Below are 21,210 nucleotides of genomic sequence, written 5' to 3' on the forward strand. Positions count from 1 at the left end.
GGCATCCATGTTTTTCTATGAAATTCGGAAGTTGAGATTATTTCAAAAAAAAGTGTATTTTTTGTTTTCTTGCATTCATTGACTCTTTTCCAAGTTTCGGTTGGTTATGTTCTAATTATACCGACTGTTGTGCTTTGTTTTAGATCAGTAACGTGGTGCAGGAGATCAGACTCTACCAGCAGACACCTTACCAAGTGGAGCTCAAAGCTGACGTCATCAAGTGGATTCTACAGCCAGGCCATGTCTGGACGGAAGAACAAATGTACAACAGGTCTCTGGAACTGGAGCCCAGACCAAACAGCACTCAAACACATTCGAACCACAACACGCAGCATCAGAACAGCAGATCTCACAATTTATGAGAAAACACAATCGAAACTACTAGCCATTGGACATTTGATGGACACGAGAACTCCTGTAACGCTACTCAACATGACAATGCAGCAATAGATAAAATCATTTCTGAAAGAAAAACAAATGTCAATGAACCGTTGACTAGCTGGTGAAATAACCCGGAAATAGGTCGATATTGTTGTCCAGACCGATCAACCGAAATGAGAGACTTCAGAAGGTTGCTAGAAGAACATCAGAAGGTTGCTATTCAAAGGTCAACAAAATGAAGCTGTTGATTCCAAATAACTTCTGCGATGAGTGTGCCTGTAATTCGAGAGGATTCCTAGATTACGCGTTAGGAAATCCAAATGCTTGCGTTCAAGTTCTTGACCTAAATTATTTGAAAAAAAATGTGAGCATGGTTCTCGTTTCAATAAAACTTACAAAACTATCGATTTAATTAATTACAAAACAATTTGGTTGGCTTTTTTGAATCCTATCCTAACTTCTGTGTTTTAAACTATTTTCCTGGTCGCTTTTAGAAAACTGAAGTTAATCAGACGACTAGTTTAATTATTTTGATACTGCGAGTGACTTGATTTTTCCTTATCATTCCATATTTCCAATGTTTCCATTTCTATCAAAAAGGAGAAGCTTCCGAAAATAAATTTTTGTCAGTTTGATGCTGAAGGTGCGTGGAATAAATCTGTAAATTATTTTAATATAAAATGAGAGTTTAATAAATGTTTAGATTTTAAATGTGGCTCGAATTAGAAATTGAGTGATAAACTTTTTCAATTCTGTAGCTGAAACAAGATGTTATTGGGGCTATGTTTATGCTAGTGAACCTTTTTTCCAATCTAACTCGCAAATAAAAGTGCTCAAATGGTGGCACTTTTGCTATAATCACGATCTGTAACATTGGAAATTTCATATCTGTTCTGTGCTTCATTTTTGGCTGCTTTTTCGTTATTTTTTTTGGTTAGTGTTTGCGGGCATCCGTTTTTTTCAGTTACCAGCAGCTTGTCTACAAACCTTTCTAGAGTCATTTGATATCATTTGAGCAGCTGTTCAAGCTACTGATTCTTCTCATTGGTCAGATCAAGTTCCAAGCTCAAATTTGACTTATGTTGGCTTGAATTTTAAATTTTTAGATTCAGTGAACGCCATTCTGTAGGTCGCGATGGTTTGTTTGTTTTGTTTTTAGGAAAAGTCTTCAAATTTGTTCACGCTCAAATTTGATGATTGCGGTTTGACTTTTGATTTTTTTTATAACTTCAGTTATTTCCTTTTTTTAAAAGGAAAGCAAAATCGAAAAGCCTTATAAATAGAGCGTGAACAAATTGAGAGACTTTCCTGGAAAAAAAGAATAAATCTTCACAACCTATATAAGTGTCCTCACTACGCTCTTTTTTGGATAATGCGTTTATGAATGCCACTAATTATATATACTTTTTAAAAATTAAATTTTAAATCATTTGCTGTAAAGAAGGCAAGTTACACGCTCTAACTACGTAACAGGAAACGGCGCAAAAAAACGTGAACATTTAGTTTTAAAAGTGGATTTTTTTAAAAGATTTTCCATTGGAATAGAAAACTTACTTACTAATCCAGTTTTCTCAGTCAGTAATATTCTTCTGTTTCCTTGCGATCATGGACTCTTTTCCAACTGTCTGTTGCCTGTGTTTTTGAAGTTCAGTTTGAATTCATTCGCTGAAAACATTCAATTTACACTCCTAATTAGGAAATGCAAATGGTGCGAGAAAAGTGTGAATCATTTCAGGTTAGAAGCGGATTTCCCAGCGAAGTAAAAATTTACCTATTGATCCAGTTTTTTCAATTAGGCTAGGTTTATCAAAGAAGCGTTGATCTTAAAATTTTCTTGAAGTTAAAAGAACTTAAATGTGATATATTTTTTTGCTGAATTTAAAATATGAAAAAAAAATTTGCCACTGTTTGATGGCTATATTTTACCCTGGCCAATACCTATCCTTGTTGCATGCTGGAAGTTTGCGGCTCTGAAGCTTTCGTATTGTCGTAAGTCTGCTCCTTTTCTTAGACTTGATTACTTTTATCATTATTTTATTTTCTTGGGTTCATTGCCCTTTTCTAACTGTATTTTGGTATTTCTCTTTACATTATTACTGGTGTTTGTAACTTAGTTAAGCTGTCTTCGGGTGTTGTAGTTTTCAAACTTTTTCAAAGTGTTTTCACACAAAATCCGATGCCAAAAATAATCATCGGAATGGGCCAATAATTGCTTTATAGTCAATACCTTGCAACCGCGATTCGAAAGACATCTAAAAAGCTCTAAAAACTTTTCAGTGTTGAGAAAAGCTGATTAAAAGTTGTTGATATTGTTGATCTAATTTCTAGCAAATAAGCGACCGAGCAGGCTTATGATAGGGCGATAAGCTTTTAGAAAAGCCGTTTAATTGTAATTTTACTTCAATAAATTTTGTTTTCGAAGTTTCATTTTGCGCCTACCTGAAATTGAATAGTTTTTTTTTTCATTTTTCATATTTTTTGAAAAAAAATTGTTTTTTGTATTCATTTTTCGAAGAAATCTTGTCAAATTTGCCTAAGTTCATCGCTTTTGTTCAGATCATTTCATGACACCACGGACAACAAAAGACACTATTTGATTTCAAAAATACACTGTTTCAAGTTTTTTTTATTATTGTGGTCGAAACTTTCTGTGCTTCTATGAACTTTCTCCAATCCATGATTTTGTTTTTCCTGACATTGAGTTGTCCACCACATTGGCTCCGTGGAGCAATCGGCGATCATTTATTCATTCACGATGTGGGACAATGATATCTACTTGTGGCATTGTGATTCTCCCGTAGCGATGGTGTCCAGCAATTATATGATTGCTGAATTTAAATTGCACATGCGCTGAAATTTGAGAGATGAACTCTTGCAGGTACTTGTGATGCAGAAAGAATCTCATCCTTGCCATGCTCCTAACTACTAGACTTGACCTTGTTCTAATTTTGAAGCTGTACACAGCCATCTTACAGATAGATTGTAGGTTAAAAACCACAAAATCGTGAAACATATCTCGTAGTCTGGTTTCTACGATTCTTTCCACAAGATCATCTCTTCGATTGCTGATCAAGTGACTGACATTTCTGCTCGCATCTATAACCGTGTACTCTTGCCATTGTTACATGGGATCATTGGAGACCATAAAATTTCCGATTTTCCTTTTCTCAATAGACCAGCCATGACTAGTGTAGAAATTCCGATGAGTCAGCATTTAGCTCAAGATAGATCTTTCCACCAATCAATTTCTAAAAAAAACAATGCTACCATCTTCTGGGGCTTTATTGGGACTTTTGATGACCAGAGTAAGCTTTTTCACAATCCTAAGTCTATTCGAGTTTTTTATGGTAATTGTTCAAAAGTTCTGCTTGGCAAATGTTGCATCGGAAGCTCATTCAGCACGAGACATGGTGAGCGCCGAACTATCTGAAAGCTCTGTTATATCTGATGAAACGGATACACTGCGTTTAAACATAAAACCAGGTTTCATCTGTTGCTGTTTTTCGTGAAGTTTAAGCGGTATGAATAACCATTTTGGGGTAAGTCAGGCCGGCATTTTTTTCTTCTGATTATGCTTAGCAAATACGGCGAATTAATCCAGCTCAGAAATTATTCCAAATTGAAATGAGGAGCACGAATTGTCTATATGATGAGTCAGCTGATGCGAAACCTATGACTTCGTTGAACATTGTCCGTGGGGGATTTTCTTATCTAAGGCGTTGCATCTGTTGCTTTTTTTATCTTAGTTTGCTTATTTTTAGTTTGTTTCATTTAATGAAAGTTACTGAGATGAGACAAGCCGAGTACAAGTTACGCTCCTCATCAGCTAAATTTTAAATTAAAATAAATAATGGAAGAAGTAAGTACTTTTGATACAGTGTTCCCAGTTTATATTAATTTTTCGCAACAAATTCTTCTGATGAACATAAAGAAAACTCGTTCTGAAAGCAATATGTTATAGGAAATGTAAAAACTGCTAAGCTAGTAAATTTCATCGAACTTAGAGGTTTTGTAGTTCTAATGCAACCCTGTACGATGTTATTGGTGAACCATGCGAATGTGCACTTCGAATGATTTTTTTCTCGACGGGATAATGCACTTCGGGAATAAATATGCTGGGATGATTTTTTTTACTCAGACCAATTTAACAAAACTCTTTACTCCCTCGGGGGCTTGATCCCCTGACCTGCATGGGCCCAGCTGCGTGTGCACACAATTATAGAATCAGGCGCACGAGGTCATCTACACTGCTCGTTATCTACACGTGGCGAATTATCGCGCACTACAAAATCGTTCAAATGAGGCAGCTAACTGTTTTAATTAAGTATTTACGCGACTCAAGTCTTAACTCAAAAATATTATCAGCCTAATGTTCATAGTTTTGCCAATATTCAATATACCAAAATTTTTTTGAGACCAATTAAAGGACACTCAGAACATTCATGTTGTTGCCCTGCTACGAGCAGTCTTGTTTGTTTTCGGTGTGATTATTTTTTCTTCAGCAAATGTTTGACTCTTTTTACTCACTTTTGAATGGATCTTTTATACCATCTGAAAGGTATTGACATCCTGCGCTCAATTTTAAAAGGCTGTTCAACCTCTTATTATGTTTCGAAAAGTTATTACGGTTTGGAAAATGACAATGGCTAAAATGGGAAAATAACACGCGATTTTTTTCGTTCTTAAAATGCGTTAGCGGCGATTCAATCCGGCTCAGAAATCGTTTCAATTTGATTCTAGTTATTTTATTTGGAACTATTAATACGTTGCTAGAGTTGCTAGACGCTAATTGCATATTTTTATTTTTTAAATAGCGGGCAGAGGGGATTCTTTTCATAAGAAATCTGACTTATTTCTTAGATCTTAAAAAATTGTCGGAACTTTCAGATTTTTGTTCTGATACGAGCACTCTTGTATGGTTTTTCTGTTTCTTTTTCCGAGCAGATCGGAAAATACATTATACGTTAATAGAAGAAAAGTAGCAAATTTTTAGTTTAAGCATCTAATCGTTGGAATTCGATGCTCTCAAAAAGAATTTTTTTTGTCTTAAAATTTTTCTGTAAACAAACGTTCGTTAAGCTGAAGTAACTTGTTCTGGGTTTTTTCGGAAACATGTCTTAAAAGCACTATTTGTAACGAATTTCAAAAACTGCTAAGCTAGTAAATTTTATCGTACTTAGGAAGTTTGTCTTTTTAATGTGGATGTAGATGTTATGTGAATGTAGATCATGTGAATGTGGATTTTAAAGAGCTGTCGGAGCGTTCAGATTTTTGTCCTGATACGAGCAGTTTTGATGGTTTTTTTGAATTTTTTCCAAGCAGATCAGCAAAGAAGTTAAGCGGTAATATTTTACTTTAGGAAGTGCATTTAATCGTTGGAATTGTCAGCGAACATTAATGATCCATTTGATTCGGTGCTCTCAAAAATTTCTCGTGTTAAGTTCAAGTAAGTTGTTTTGGGTTTTTGGAAACAAAGGTTTTGAATCAAAGAATTCTTGTTATCTCTGCAGTGATTCATTGGAAACTCAGCTAAATTAAAACACTACTCGAGGTCAATTGAAAAATCTTTTCAAGTACAAGAAAAATCGGCTCAAAAATCAACCTCAATATTTTAGATTAATGATGATAAACATCTGACATTTAATTTCTACAGAAATGCAAAATTCGGAAAAAAAATCCGAACAGAACTGTCAGTCTTAAGTTCTACTTTTCATGGTAGGGTGGTAGATAAGCCATCCGAAATTCAAATTAGCCACTTAATAAGCCAGCCGAAAATGGTGCAAAGCTAATAATTCGCAATATGCAACAGTTAAATAACAGTTAGCTGGTATTATGCTTATCTAATTTCACCGGAAATGACATGAAATCTGGCTGATTTATACACTACCGTCTCCTTTCATTTTGTTAATTCTTTGGCTAGGTTTTCCACATGCATAATATAGTCATATAGTTGTTTGTTGCTCTGTCTTTTCGGGCGAATGAATGCGTGTGTGAACAAATTGCATTTTATGACTTTTCTTGTGAAGAAATTGTGCTTTATCAGTCGAAGTGAGAAAGATTTTCATGTTAAATTCTGCCGATAAAAGAACCATACCATATAAACTATGTTTGCACGTGAACCACAAACCATCGCAGTTGATTCTTTATCTAGCTTAGCTAACCATCTGAATCAAGGTTATAAGCTTTTACTTAAATATCTGATTTCTACGCGAGTATTATTTTATGGGCCAGCCTTGACATTACTAAACTGCAAGTGAAACTAGCTGACATAAGCTAATCCAGCTGTAACTTAGCTTACTGAGCTCTTTCATATACAGCAGCATCTTTATTTCATCGATTAGAAAAAGGTAAGACACTGAAAAAAAAAAGAAAAGCTGATTTGTTCAGACATTTAATATCAGTTAGTTAAGTTAGTTAAAATCTTTTTGACAAATTTCATTCTTGAGATTTTCTAGTTTTTAAATAAATCCATTGGCTTTGAGTTTCCCTACTATTAGCTCTTGTTAGGGAAAAGGCATCTCTTTTCTTTCGTGTGTCATGTGTAAGTAAAGCTCCACTTGAATGCTGAATGTGTATTGATGCATGGGAGATATTAGCAAATAGTTATCCACACTCAAGTCCGCAATATACATCCGGTATTTTTTTTCAGATCGAATTTAGATTGCTGTGCATTCAGTTATATATAACTAGTGTAGCTTGCAACCATTATTTGACCCATACAATCCAATTGAACATTTAACATCATTAAAAATCCTGATTCTCACAGATCGCAACCAAATCGATTGTTTATCATAGTTCCAATGGCCAGCAAAAGCACTGACGTCGAGAATGTTGCCGCGAAAGTCGGGGAAGTTTCATTGTCGGAATCAAAAGGATCGAAAAGTCAACGGAAAATTGTGATAGCAATTGACGCTAGTGGCCATTCGGAGAGGGCTCTCAGGTGGTACTTGAACAATTTCCACCGAGATGGTGACCATTTGTTTCTGTTCCACGCGGTGGAGTTGCCGACCATCCCAGTGATCGGATCGGGAGAGTTGTTTTATAAAGAGACTCTGAACGAGATCATCAAAGAGAAACACGAAGAGATCAAAAAGTTGACTCTCAAGTTCGAACTGGTTAGTTAACTTGTTGATAAATCATTTGCTGAAAGAATTTTTGGATTATTGCGCAAAGCCCCCTATCGTTCGCCTGAGGGGGCAGTAGCGGGTTTAGCGAAGGGTTCGGCGGACGCACCCCTCCCTCCTCGGGAATTGGACCCGCTGACCACCGCAAGGTTGCCCTTTGGTATAGCTTAAGCATTCTATCGCTCCAAAGACAGGCGAGTTCGGAGCGATAGTGTTCACAAACAAACAAATAATAAATTTATCTTGTAAAATTACATTATACGCGCCGCGTATAGTTTGTGGATTCCGCTTACAATTTGTGGATTCCTTTTCCAGTTGCGGATTCAGCGACAGCGTAACTTTACTACATATATTATTTGTTATTCCGACCATTTGAAAAATGGGAGGAACTTTGTATTCGGATTTGTTTTCGTTTTTTTTTTCTTTTTTTTTCTTTCACGCACAATCAGCTGCCACAAATAATTATCGGAGTGATTTTACTGATATTTTATATTAGGCAATTTAAGTCGTGATGATTCGATCGACATTACAAAGTTTTTAAAAAGTTTTCCCAGTGTTGAGAAAAACCGATTTAATTTTTTGATTTATAGTCTAATTCCGAGCGAGTAAGCGAGCGAGCAGGCTTACAATAGCTTATTTTGATAGCTTAAGAGCTTACAATTTTAAAAGCCCTCAAACTTAATACAAAAGTTAGTTAAAGAATAAAGTCAGTTTTTTTAGTTTTTTAGCGTCTTTTTGGAATCAAAACCTTCAAAAATTCAAAAAAAAACTGCAAAAAACTTGTTAAAGTTTTTTTTTTTTTGGTTCTTAGTTATTTCTCTATAAAATGTGTTTATTTTGCATAATTTTTTACAATGAATGTCGAATACTCCTTGGTTTTTTGTTGATCCGTTTATCACACCACGCAGAAAAAAACGACACCAATTTGAAAAAAAAAAAAATTTTGTTGTATATTTTTAAGACTATGGTCGGAACATTCCATTCTGTGCTTTTTGCACAGTAACCGGCTGTCATTGTTTGTTTGTGAATTCCACAAACTTCCGGATTTTGCAAAATTTTGTTGCGGATCCCGCAATTTTGCCTGTTTTTGGTGTGATTTTGAGCAATGGAGTGCTCAAAATATCTTGTAAAAACTAGCATTGTTGCTGATTTCGCGACAAATCTGTTTTAGTTTTGTTGTCGAATTTGCTTACAATTCACTAAGTACACAGTTTGGCCTCGTAATGTTTGCTGTTTTCCCAAATTCGTCTGCGGAAATGCAATTTTATGAAAAACGAACCCTGATAGTGCTTTCGGAGGTCCCGAGAAATCAGTTTGGTCGGCCTAAAAAAGATCGTCATATGTTCCATTTTTTTTGAAAAACTTATCTATCCTTCAAGAAGTGTGAAACAAGTTTCCCGGTGTAGCAGCTCAACACGTGCAAACAGGGGACTATTTTTGGAAAAAAAATTCTAAGAGACATTGTGTAGGAAGCTACTGATTCAATCGAACTGTTAGTATTAAAAAAAGAAAAGGGATTGATTTCGTTCTGACTAAGTTTTTTGCAACTCCTTAAGTTGCTGGTCTAAATTGTTTGCGCTTCTGAGCTTTTATAATAACGCTGAACGCCTAAGCGTGGTTTGTTTGAGCGTAGCTAGTCTATCCAAATTCTGAAGCGTTTAAAAAACTATTCCAAAGACATTGGTCCCACAAACACTATACCAGGCTCAACAGGGGCGGATTTTGGTAGGCGGCTTAGTGGACGCCTACCCCCCTCCCAATTATTCGACCCCCTGTCTACCCAAAGGTTTGTTTTCGGTCACGGCGCATTTCTTTATTTTCTGCCATTTTTTTTACCGTTTCTTAGAAATAGTTTTGCCGTTTGTTGGTGGTTTTTCAAATTTGTAAAAAAAAAGATTTACCGTTTGTTGGTGGTTTTTCAAACTTGTAAAAAAGTTCTTCCGTTTATTTGTGGTGGTTCAAATTTGTAAAAAAAAAAAGATAAAATGCTGTCTTAGACAATTTTGCTGTAAGACATGGAAAATTAGCAAGAATCTGAATCAGTATGAATGGTAATCTGAAAAATAAATATCCCCAAAACAAAGAATCTTCTGTTGTGAAAAACCGCCTCCTGGATCTGGTATCGATTAGCTCAATCATTGGTATCGATTAGCTCAATGAACTGTTCTTAGTAGTATAATTGTTCAGATTTTTTTTAGATCATCAAAAAAGATAACTTGAGTGCGACTTTTAACGCCCGTGACGGAGACCCCCCGGGACACAACATAGTTCACTACGCGCGGGAGAAGGATGCCGACTGCATTGTCATCGGCTGTCGTGGACTCGGCAGCATCCGAAGAACTATTCTCGGCTCAACCAGCGATTACGTTATTCATCACGCCCATTTGCCCGTGATAGTCGTGCCGCCAGTCCATCATTAAACATTCGAATAGAAAAAATCGCGAACAAAACTGGTTTACGTGTACGTTTTAAAAAACTACCAAAACTCAATAGCTGGTTGCTCTGCTATTTCAAATGGCCGTAGTTGTTCCAAAGTTACTCTTGTAAATCTGATTGTCTTACACTTTAAATTACAAAATCTTTGATTGTCTCACCAGCAATTTTACACAATTTTTATCTTGTAATTCAACTACGAGTTGTAAACTAACAATATCCAATATATTTAGATCAATATGAGAACTTCGAGTTTTCTCAATAAATATTTAAGTTTGCGTATTTTTGGGGAGCATAATTTATCTAAGAGATCGTTTTTTTTTTGCATTTCTATACGATAGCGATTAAAAACTCGCAGAGCTTATGCCTCGTAGACGACGATGATTTGTACTTTTCTCAATTTTAGGATTTCCCATGCATGGTAGAGACGTTTTCGGCGTTCTATTGACTATCAAAGGTCTGATTTTGGTTGCCAGAGGCATCAAATTAGAAGTGCTTGTTTTCTTCTTCGCCTTCGAGTGCACTTCGTTCGTAACAATTACGTCATCGTAAACCTCAATTTTAGCTGTGCTTTGATTGGTCAGAATTGATTTGATCTGTTCCGTGTTCATGATAGACAAGTCTTCATTCGGCAACTGTACAATAGTATGTTTTGATGTCCTCCGACTATTGTTATCTTCAAATTTCAAGTCGCCTTTGTCGTTATAAATATTGATGTCAATTTCATGCGGATCATGAGGCTCAACATTGTTATTGTTTGACTCTATAGTTTCTGGCACATCGCTGTTTGACTTCTCAACATAGCTAGTACTAATTAAGTACTTTTTATGACTGTTCAAATCTTCAACAAGGTGATCTCCGGCTGATAGTGACAAAATAGCCAGGTCCAGATTTTCACGTTCTGGACGCAACTGGGTGGTACTGGTTTTGACTCCGTCTCTGTCCGAAGTCTGGTTATGGGAAGTAGAGGGGGAGGGGGAGTATTTGAGTTCAGTTTGGCCGTCGTGGAATAGATACTCCTCGTCCAGTCCGCCCTCGAATAGAATTCCTGTGGTGACGAATGTGTTCTTCCATGAGAAACATCTAGACATATATATTACTATTAGCCTCATATTTTTTCGCTAGTGCTGACTCTAAAAAAAACATGCCCGCAGTCATCCCCCGTGCTACTTTTTAAAAAAATCAATTTTTGGCTGACCGAACCTGAAATTTTTCAAAAATCCGCCCCCCCCCCTCGAGAAAATCCTAGATCCGCCCCTGCGCGCAGTGCAAATTTTAATACGATAACTCCCAACGCATTCGACCCCTGCCGACCCAAAGGCTCCCCCCTATGGTACTTTTTAAGAAATCAATTTTTGGCTGACCGAACTTAAAAGTTTTCAAAAATCCGCTCCTCCTACCCCACCCCCCCCCCCCCCCGCCCCTCGAGAAAATCCTAGATCCGCCCCTGCCCGCAGTGCATATTTTTATTCGATAACTCCCAACGCATTTTTAATGTCAATAGATAGCTGAAATTTTATTTGGACTTTTTAAAACGATAAATTTATTGAAGCATACGGTACGTGAGCACATTCAATAACTCTTGCAAATTATTACCCTTGCAGCTACTAAACTATTTCAATCTGACAGTGAAAGTGAAAATGGAAAAACAAAACAAGTCGAGTAGAATAAATAAGTCGGCTAACTTTTTGCGGGCCAGGTCAAAAATAATGATGACGAGAGCGAGGAAGATAAGGATTCCACTGATAGGTAAGATCCGGTTGATTAAGGGGATGTCTTCCACCGTCCTCTGGTCTGAAACGATTTTTCTTGATAAACATATCAGAGACTCGAGTCCCATATTAATCGGCCAGGGGAATACCTTGACTTCAAGAGTCCAGAAAAATCCTGCTTTTACTGGCAAGAGACATCCAGGATTCCTGCCAAGAAGTCTAAGATATACTTTTGAAAACCTTTGAAAAAAATGCATCCACCTTTTTGTTCCGACCATTGAAAATGGGGAAGAACTTTGTATTCGGGTGTTTTAGTTTTTTTTTCAACTTTTTGTTTTCCACGCAAAATCAGCCACCACAAGTTATCATCGGACAAAGTTGAGTGATATATCAAATTAAAGACCTTTTATCGCAACTCGAACGACATAAAAAAATTTGAAAAAACGTTCACAGTGTCGAGAAAAACCAGATTGAAATGTTTGGTCTAGTTTCGAGCTAATTAGTAAGGTAGTTAGTAATTGCAATAGCTTATTTAAGCTTAATTTAAGCCGTGAAAATTTAGTTTTACTCAAGTAAAGGTAGTTTTTGGAGTTTTTTTAGCGCAACTTTAGGAATCAAAAACTTGAAAATTCAAAAATATCCGCAAAAAAATTTTTGAAACTTTTTTTTCAATTTTCCAATTGACCTATTTTACTAAGAATCTCAAATATTCCTAAGTTTTTTTTTCTTTCGTTCAGATTTTTTTATCACAACATGCAGAAAAAAAATGACAACAATTTGAGAAAACATTTTTGTATTTTTTTTGGACTATGGTAGGAACATTTTGTGCTACTTGCACAGTAACCGAATATCCTTGTTTATGATATCTAATCGATGGAAAAGTTGAAGCGTCGTAATAATTCACTATGAAATGAAAAAAATCTTTGAAAATCAGGCCACGAAATCAGGCCTGAAATTTTTTTTCGATTTTCCAATTGACCTATTTTACTATGAATTTCAAATATTCCTAATTTTTTTTCTTCCGTTCAGATTTTTTTTATTACAACATGCAGAAAAAAAAGACAACAATTTGAGAAAACATTGTTGTATTTTTTTGGACTATGGTAGGAATATTTTGTGCTACTTTCACAGTAACCGAAAGTCCTTGTTTATGATATCTAATCGATGGAAAAGTTGAAGCATCGTAATAATTCACTATGAAATGAAAAAATCTTTGAACATCAGGCCTGGACACCTGCTAAGTACCTTTCCAAGAAATCAATGAAATCGACGTTTCAAAGTTTTTGAAAAAAAAATATTACATAATTTATGAAAAAAATTACAATGTCTCGAAACTGTTTGTATGCTTAAACCAATTTGTCGAAAAAAAATATTTTTGCATGCAAAATTTGTGAAAATAACGTGTTTCAGACTCATTTTTCTACTCAAATTACCCAAAAACCACTATCATAGTTTTGTGTAAAGCCACATATTTTTTTTGTTTATGTTGAATTAAAAAAACTTAGCCTTCGTCTGTCAAAAAACAGCCCACATTTTCAAACTTCGCTTTTTTAACGTAGAACTTCTATCTATATACACAAGATTACCCTTCTTCAAAAAATCTGTGTGAAAATTACTAAATTAAAATAAAAATCTATCTCCAAACGTAGTTTTTCTGCGAGTTTCTTGCCACTTAGCAAGCGGGTTCTCATATATAATAAAACACTTGGTTAATGTTTTTTTGAACAGGTTTGCATTCGTTGACATTTTTTCTAATTTCACCAAAACCTGGCAGTCAAGGCCTGTTCCTAAGAAAGTTGTTTGAAAACCAGTGCTAGACTCTTAAATCGATCCAGAAAGTCAAGGAAAACCCATGCAAGATGTTGACACATTTTTTTTCTGACATGGATTAACGGATTAAATTCCATGGACAGATAACTCGAGCAAAACCCTGAATGTTCTGACTGCACTGTAATTGTCTCGAAGTAACCTTTTTGGCAAAATAAATATTGGCAAATCTATGAATATTAGGCTGATCTTTTTTGTGTTGACATTTTAGTCGAGTATGGAATTGATTAAACCAGTCAGCTGCCTCATTTCAATTTGGAACGATTTGCAGCGCGGGATAATTTGCTATATATAAAGTACAAAATGAGCAGTTTAGACAGACTGGAGTTCGGTCAAAAACTAGAAAACTTTTATTTCATACCGGTCAAAAAGCAGACATATAGTACATTAACCAATCAAAATCGGGAACAAAGCAAATTTAGGGGAAAAAATATTCATAAAATTCGCTTCCTGTTTTCGATTCTGATCGTTTAATATAGTAATTGTCTTTTTTATGACGTGTCTACTTTATGACTTGTCTACATTTTGCTACGTAACCAGATAGACTCGTAGTAGGTTACTAAAGTGGCTAGGCCCATGCAGATCAAAAGATATGAAATATTGAAATATGAAGTTAAAATAACTGAGAGCGCCCCTCGGGATTTTTCAGGAATTCTTTCCATCTCTCAGGAAATGTTATTTTGGGAAAATGGTCTGAAAAAAGAACAAGTCTGCTCGTATACAGGGGCAATCGAAAAGCCCTGTATGTTTCGATTGCCCCTTAATCCATATTGAATAGTTTTTGGGTGAAGAAAATATTTTTAAAAAGTATTGGACAATATCAATGATCAATTGTGAAAATTTGAGTCGTACGAAATTAATACGACCGACTAGCTAGCCTTAGCACAATTTGGAACGATTTTGTTGAGTGATAATTCAGGATTATGAATAAAATTTTCAAAGCGCGCATAAATTAGCCCAGAGTATGGCCAAATTGGCAATTTTCAAACACCCTTAAATTTAGAAAAAATGATCAAAGGTATTTTTTTGATCGGAGGGATCGGAAAAATGAATTTTTGAATTTGATTTCGGGGAGTCCATATCTTCATTGGGGTATAAAAAAATTAATAAAAACTATTATTTCGGTAGCCAAAAATTGACCGATTAAAAAAACCACACCAAACATAAATATTCCGTTTTCTTCGAGATTCGGAACAACAAGCGTATATATTACTCACTTACCTAAAAAATCGGAACAACAAGAGTCAAAATTACAACAATGCAATATTTAACTACCGCATAAATTCATTTGATTTCTCTCGTAAAAAGAAAGGCAGGACAAAATATCAAATAATATTGTCTTGAACGAAAAAGAGAAGAGCGCTCAGGTTGAAATTGGTTACTTGTTCGTGCCACTCCCCCACTTTTCGGGTGAGGAATTTTGGAAAAGTTAGGAACTTTTTGAACGCAAAATCAGGTGCCTTAAAAACGCTCGCAGAGCATTAAGTGTATAGTTTTATTGAAAATTATTCAGTCCTGATAAGGATTCCGAAAAACAGGTCAATAGCATTGTCTCAGTGTCGAGTAAAACTAATCAGAATTTACACAGGAGACTTGTTTGCGTGCCACAGTCTCAGTCTGATTCTACTGTTCTTCATTTGAAAAAATGACTTTTCAAAACCAAGTTTGCCCATTTTTTTGTTGTTTTTCTGTACCATCTGAAAACATGCAAACCCTAAAATCACAATTCAACAATCTATTTCACCTGTGGCTCTTAAAAAAAAATGGTTGAAAAATTACCACGACAATAAATGGGCGCTTTTCTGTTAAAGCGTAGTGCTTGCGGCAAGTTGTTGCGGCGCAAAATTCATTCTCAATTCAAATGAGCCAAGCTATATGATCAATAGGTTACTAACACTCTGACACCCTGAGGTATTTAAAAACAAATCAAAATTTGGTCGAAATTTCTTAGGTCAAATTGATTTTCCTAGGTCCCCCAGAGCACAAACATTGAAAAAACTCTTTTTTTTGTCAAAAATTTTTGCACCTCAGTCATATTTGCAAAAAAACGCCGTTCTGGGGAGCTTGTTGGAATGGTTTGATCAAGAAAATGTTTTTTTTTGGCTTGCCGGTCCAATCAAAATAAGTATACATTAGCGTGGAATGAGCAATCAGAAATTTTTGAGGAAGGGTTGGCATATGGACGCCCTATTCTTTGGCAGGGACAAGTGCTGTAAAAAATTAATTTCAAATTTTTTTTTCAATTATAAGAGACGGATAATGATAACTTAAATATTCTCAACTTGGGATGAAATTTAAAAACTGCTTTTTCTTATCTATTCACTCTGGCTGTTGAACTATCTGGACAGCACAATTTCCGCAGCAGTTTTTCTGAACACAGAGAATTTTTTAAAGAGTCTTTTAGAAACCCCCCGTTCCTTCCCTTTTTGTAAGAACAAAAACAGGATTGGCACGCTAAAAAAACTGATGCGTTAAAATATTGCCGAAGAGTAAACTTAGAACTGTGAACGAGTTGAAATTCTGCCGAGGCGTTGATCTCTCTTACTGACTCTTTTCCAGCCCCCCCCCCCCTTTGATTTTTTTTCTGAAATTCAATAATGAAAATCTATTTAAAATGACTTTTCATGTTATAAATTGCATTAAAACGTCTCAGCGTAAACATGTGAACAAATTTTACAACATTTCTTACATTCGAAATACCGTGTGAACAATTTTGAACGGCTTTATTTAGTAATTTTACAAGGGGGTGGGAAACTGAAAAAGAGCCTTTTGTCCCAATGTCAATTTTTTAGCGAAAGTTACCTCTGTTTTGAAGAACCTTTGACGATCGTGCGAGAAAAACAATAACTATAATTTAGGATAAATCTGTGGACCTCGGCTTTTATTCTAGGAGACAGATTAGGTATGACGCAAGGTTATTCTTTGAAAAATATGTTCACCTTGCAAGACCTATTGAAGATGGTTGCTTTTCAAAAAAACCTTCAAAAAGGAATTTTAACAAAAAACTTACGATGTTGATCTGCGATGGTTGTGGTTGTTGACGTCATTTCTTCTAATGGTTTCCTTTGGAGGGCATATGAATAAATTTCAGAAATAATGGCTATTTCTTAAAAGCCTTCAATTGACCGTAAAATATTGTTTTTTGGTTTGAAGCTTTTAGTCTGATGAAAGAAAAATTCCGCCTCTAAAGCAGCCGAGAAAATACGAAATTTGAGCCATTACCGCAACTCGAAACGTTACAAGATTTCTTATGTCTTTTTGCTGAAAATGTCTGCCTTGACTGACGAAACAGTTTAAAACATTAAGCTTCAATCACTTTCGAAAGAATAACATTGATTCAAATCAACTGTGAAAAGTGTTCAAAAATATGCATAAAATAGATTTTTCATCTCAACAAAATGCGTCTACTACATAGAGCAAATAGTAAGAACACGCTAAGTTAAACAAAATACACACAGCAATTGACTCGGTTGTATCGTGACAGGTAACAAATTGGGCACTTTAAAATATTTACTTTTCGTTTTTTTTTAGAATTTTAACACTCGACGATCAAGTAGATCTTCAGATGCAAATTGAGAAAAAAACCGAAAATCTTTTTTGACCAGATTTGCAATTATGATTCGACCGAGTTAAATTAAGCGGCAAAGACTAATTAACATGCAATTTAATGCCATGCCGAATACACGTATTAGCGTAGCTTCGAAGCGCAGTTTTTTTAGTCATAACCGTATGAGTTTTTTATTTCGAAGCAATATCTGATCCAATGGCGTGCAATCTTCTATCATTTCTCCCCCACCTGAGATTTTTCATATTTGTCGAGGTTACCCGGTTGTCATTAAAAATAGCATGTGGAATAAGTAACCAGTTGAAAACACATTTTGCCTTCGTAAAGAACTTTTTACCCGATTTACCCGAACCAAGCTAACAGTTAGGCCATAAAATTGGTTAAAGTTTTCCATTTCGATAGCGGACACTCAATGAAACTACCATAAATTGAGAAAATTGGAGCAAATTGCTTCAAATGAAAAAAAAACTTTCAAAGTCAGCTATTTAAACAAGGAAGTTTTGGATCAAGTTAACATCCCGGCCAACATGTCTTAGCTAAAGCTAATGCGGAAGAATTTGATTGGCTGATATTAACCAATCAAACTCAAGCAACATGACCAGGCATGTCAATCAACCGTTTCAGTAGAAAAAAATCTTAGCCGAACTTAATGAGAATGTGAATCTTAATCAAATAGTAAAATTGGTTCCATGTTTTTTTTGTGAAATTAAACCCAAACGAAAAAAGTTCAGAAAAATGGTTTCTATCGTTTTGGTCATTTTGGCCAATAATTTTATCTGCTTCAAATTTTAATTGAAATGCCGAACCATGTTATTTGCATTTGATTGGCTAATGAACCAAACAGATTGAACCACATAATGACTTAAAATCAAGAATTAGAAATACTTATTTTGGGCCGTTTACTGCATAAGACCCCTCGTCAAGTACTTTTCCAACAGAATGAAATTCCGTCGAAACTATTTGTAAATTAAAGCCTACACAACTGCAGAACTAAAGTATTTTTGGTCCTTTTTATGGAGAAGACGGTCGTTATTCAAATCTAACTGCGTATAAACTAGTAAGCTTGAATATCCACCAGTGTCTCATAAAGAAAAAATTATATGCAAAGTACAGCCTACTCAGCTGCAAAAATGTGGATGGTCAAGTTAACTGCGTATAACCTGTTTAGCTTGAGCTATCAGCAGTATCTAAAAATATTCGAACTGATATGCAAAGTACCGCCTAAACAGCTGCAAAACTAAAACAATTCATTTAATGAAAAATCAAGCCAAAGAAAAACCAGAGAATTTGGTGAAAAATCAAGTTAAACTGCGTGTAAATTGGTTAGCTTCAGCATTTACCAGTGTCCAAAAATAATCGAAATGCATAGAACAGCCTACACACCTGCAGAACCGAAAAACTTCAGATTTTGGAGAAACTGTTGGTTGCTCACTTTAACAGCGTATAAACTGGTTATTTCGAGCACTGACCAGTGTCTCAAAAAAATTAAAATAATAAGCAAAATACAGACTGGCAAATGCTCAAGCTAACTGCGCCGAAATCCGGCTTTATCCAAATTTTGTAGCAATTCATCTGCTTTGCACAATTTCAATGGAGTTGAATTAATGTTTTATGACTTTTTACCATCTAGCTTACTTTTTATTTGGCTAAAAGGTGTTTTCGGTGCGGTGTTCGCTTCTGAAAATTGTTGCAACTGATATCAGTTGTCTTATTGTCGTTTTCGGAGAAGGCTTGTGCACAAGCCAAGCTATCAAATCTTCCCATAAAATATAGTAGACAGATTTCCGTGGTTTGTCGTGTAACTGTTGCTTTGCGGCTAGTCGGTGGCCTGGGGCGAGTTTAAATCTTGATAAACACACTCGCAATGCATGGTATCCTTATGATCCTCCCCTTTGGCTCCAGCATACTAATTTTGATGCACAGGTTAATTGTACAGATCTTTTTCACAGTGAATCGAAATTTTCGAGGTCATTTATTAATTAAATAGAGTAGTTGTTCCGACCTTTAAAATTGCGAAATGAAGCATGCCAGGAGAAAAAATAGAGTTAGAAAAATTTGATTGACGAACATGATTATGGTTCTTCAAGCAAATGAAATTGATTAATATTTCAGGTGCAATAAGAACTTGAAATGTTAGACTGGTTGTACAACGACTGCGAAGCAAAAAACAATGTTGCTGTTTTGATGTTCAAGACCGATGCACATTGCAGATGTTGGTATGAAAAAATTTCTGAGATTTATATCAATCCGTACCCAACAAACCCATTTCTGAAGATGTCTTTATCAAAACAGTATGAAAAAAACCGACAGAATAAAACGATCCGACAAATTGAAGTGTTCCCATTCTAGAAGATAACGTTTCCTCTCACGTCTCAAACTTTAACACATACTATTTGGTTTTAACAGCCCAAAGTTAGAGTGTGTTAAACTTTTCTGTACTAAAAACTCTTGGTGACGAATTATTAAGGGGCAGTCTGAACAATTAGGGCTTTACATGATATACAAGAAATCTTGTTGAAGTTTAGCATGACATTCTAGCTATGTTGAAAAAAGGCTTGTTTTATCATCTCTTTTGTCCTACGGACCCATGATTTTACTTCCGATTTTTTTTGTGAGATATCGGGTATGCTCAAAATATGAGCGTATAAACTGGTTAACTTGAGCACCCATTAATAAAAGTATGTAAATACCACTGGTAACTATCCTAACTAACTAAGTTTTAAAAGGAATAAAATAATGTGTGAAATAATTAAAACTGACCGATGTCTTAAAAGAGCAACTAGTGACGCGAAGTCTACTGGACTTCGTAGAGTAGACAATACTGGTACTTGATTAATCTATAGAGGTCAAGGTTAAGAGATACTAAAATACTAAATCACAACATTCCCCACTGCACAAAAATTTATATCTGCCCACTCCCCAATGTAGCCAATATCACACATATACTCCATTCTCCCCTCACTCCGCCAGGGCCAAAGTTGAAACAAAAAAAACAGCGTTTAGCACCAATGGAAATTCACAGAGATAACAATTTACAATGGAGATGATTATATGGTAATATATACAGGCTACCTACAAGATTGAACAGATATCTACAGTGACTGTACAGCTGACAAAATGATATGTACAATTGGGGTTATGTGACATATCAACAAGTTGAACAAGCTAACCTACATAACTAACTAATTAAAATATACAAAATCGCTCAATCTGAGAATTTGTACAGATACGTAACATAAGTAACCAATGGAGAAAAAAATAATGTCCGTACTACAATTATGCTAAACGAGTTTTTCAGTTTTCGGAGTTTTAGTATGTGGCGTTAAATATGTCATGGAAACTGTCGGCCTCCTTCCTTACATCTGTGTCTATGCCTGAAGATATATCGCTCCCGTCATCGTCCTGACTGTCAGGTCTGACTTCTTCCAGTGGAGAGGATAGTACCGCGATCTTTGGCGTCAAGGAGGTAGGGGTTGACGAGGAGCCTTGTGTAGTTTCCGCCACCAGTGTTGGATGGAAAGGTATGTCTTCGAGTGGTGTCAGGTAGTCCAAAGGAGAGTCTGAGGGAAGGTCGTCTGTAGGCTTTTCGAGCCGGAGAAGGTGATCAGGGGTTCGTCGTCGGAATCCGCTATTTCGATGGTTTCTGCTCCTAGGGTCACCTGGTCTATGAAGCGCCTGTCTCCGTAAAATTTAGGGGGGCCTGGATTCCTTCTGGGCCGAGGTTTGTTGCTTTTTGGGGTTTTGGGCGTCTCCAATGTCTTTTCCTGGGAGCTGTCTAACCTAATTGGGTTATCGCCTGTTGAGAGAGTACTCGGCGTCTGAATGTTGGTTTCACTCGCTAATGTTTGTCTTGACTGATCTAAATTACTATCAATATTAAAAATTGGTGTATTATATTCAATTCCGAGTCTGAACCCAAACAATCATCGCTAATTTTGTCCCAATGGTCTAACTGTAGCGAGGAATCTAATTCAGTATACGCGAATTTTGAACCTTTAAAACTAGGGGGTTTCATTCTCCTCCTTTTCATCGCCTTTTCTCCCGTTGGTTTATAGCTCGTCGATGGGCCTCCTTCGTTCGAGTCTGGTCTCTTCAATGGAGAGATTTTCTTTTGTTTCCCTGCTAAATCATGACTATTATTTATCGAGTTCGGAACTGCTGAAAATTT

The 21,210-nt window shown here is 35.8% G+C and overlaps 4 protein-coding genes across 4 annotated transcripts in view; 2 read left to right on the plus strand and 2 right to left on the minus strand.

Annotated features, from left to right (window-relative positions):
• LOC134840518 (ras-specific guanine nucleotide-releasing factor 2-like) overlaps positions 1–1,534 on the plus strand; it is a 103,609-nt gene extending 102,075 nt beyond the window's left edge. The window contains exon 34 of the mRNA XM_063856376.1: positions 144–1,534. Coding sequence (XP_063712446.1) covers positions 144–362 — 219 coding nt within the window. The 3' untranslated portion in view covers positions 363–1,534. The remainder of the gene's footprint in view (positions 1–143) is intronic.
• LOC134851783 (DNA-directed RNA polymerase II subunit RPB3-like) overlaps positions 1–21,210 on the minus strand; it is a 422,117-nt gene that overhangs the window by 308,272 nt on the left and 92,635 nt on the right. The gene's annotated exons all lie outside the window — the stretch shown is intronic.
• LOC134851763 (universal stress protein Sll1388-like) lies at positions 6,421–10,098 on the plus strand. Its single transcript, XM_063867993.1, has 3 exons — positions 6,421–6,728; positions 7,177–7,496; positions 9,704–10,098. The coding sequence occupies exons 2-3, from the start codon at positions 7,182–7,184 to the stop codon at positions 9,923–9,925; spliced, it is 537 nt and encodes a 178-aa protein (XP_063724063.1). The 5' UTR covers positions 6,421–6,728; positions 7,177–7,181; the 3' UTR covers positions 9,926–10,098.
• Positions 10,283–16,905, minus strand: LOC134851754 (uncharacterized). Its single transcript, XM_063867982.1, has 3 exons — positions 16,488–16,905; positions 11,624–11,732; positions 10,283–11,021 (listed from the first exon to the last, which is right to left on the minus strand). The coding sequence occupies exons 1-3, from the start codon at positions 16,522–16,524 to the stop codon at positions 10,283–10,285; spliced, it is 885 nt and encodes a 294-aa protein (XP_063724052.1). The 5' UTR covers positions 16,525–16,905.

The sequence above is a fragment of the Symsagittifera roscoffensis genome, chromosome 1, assembly GCF_963678635.1.
Source record: "Symsagittifera roscoffensis chromosome 1, txSymRosc1.1, whole genome shotgun sequence".
In the NCBI taxonomy this organism is placed as follows: domain Eukaryota; kingdom Metazoa; phylum Xenacoelomorpha; order Acoela; family Convolutidae; genus Symsagittifera; species Symsagittifera roscoffensis.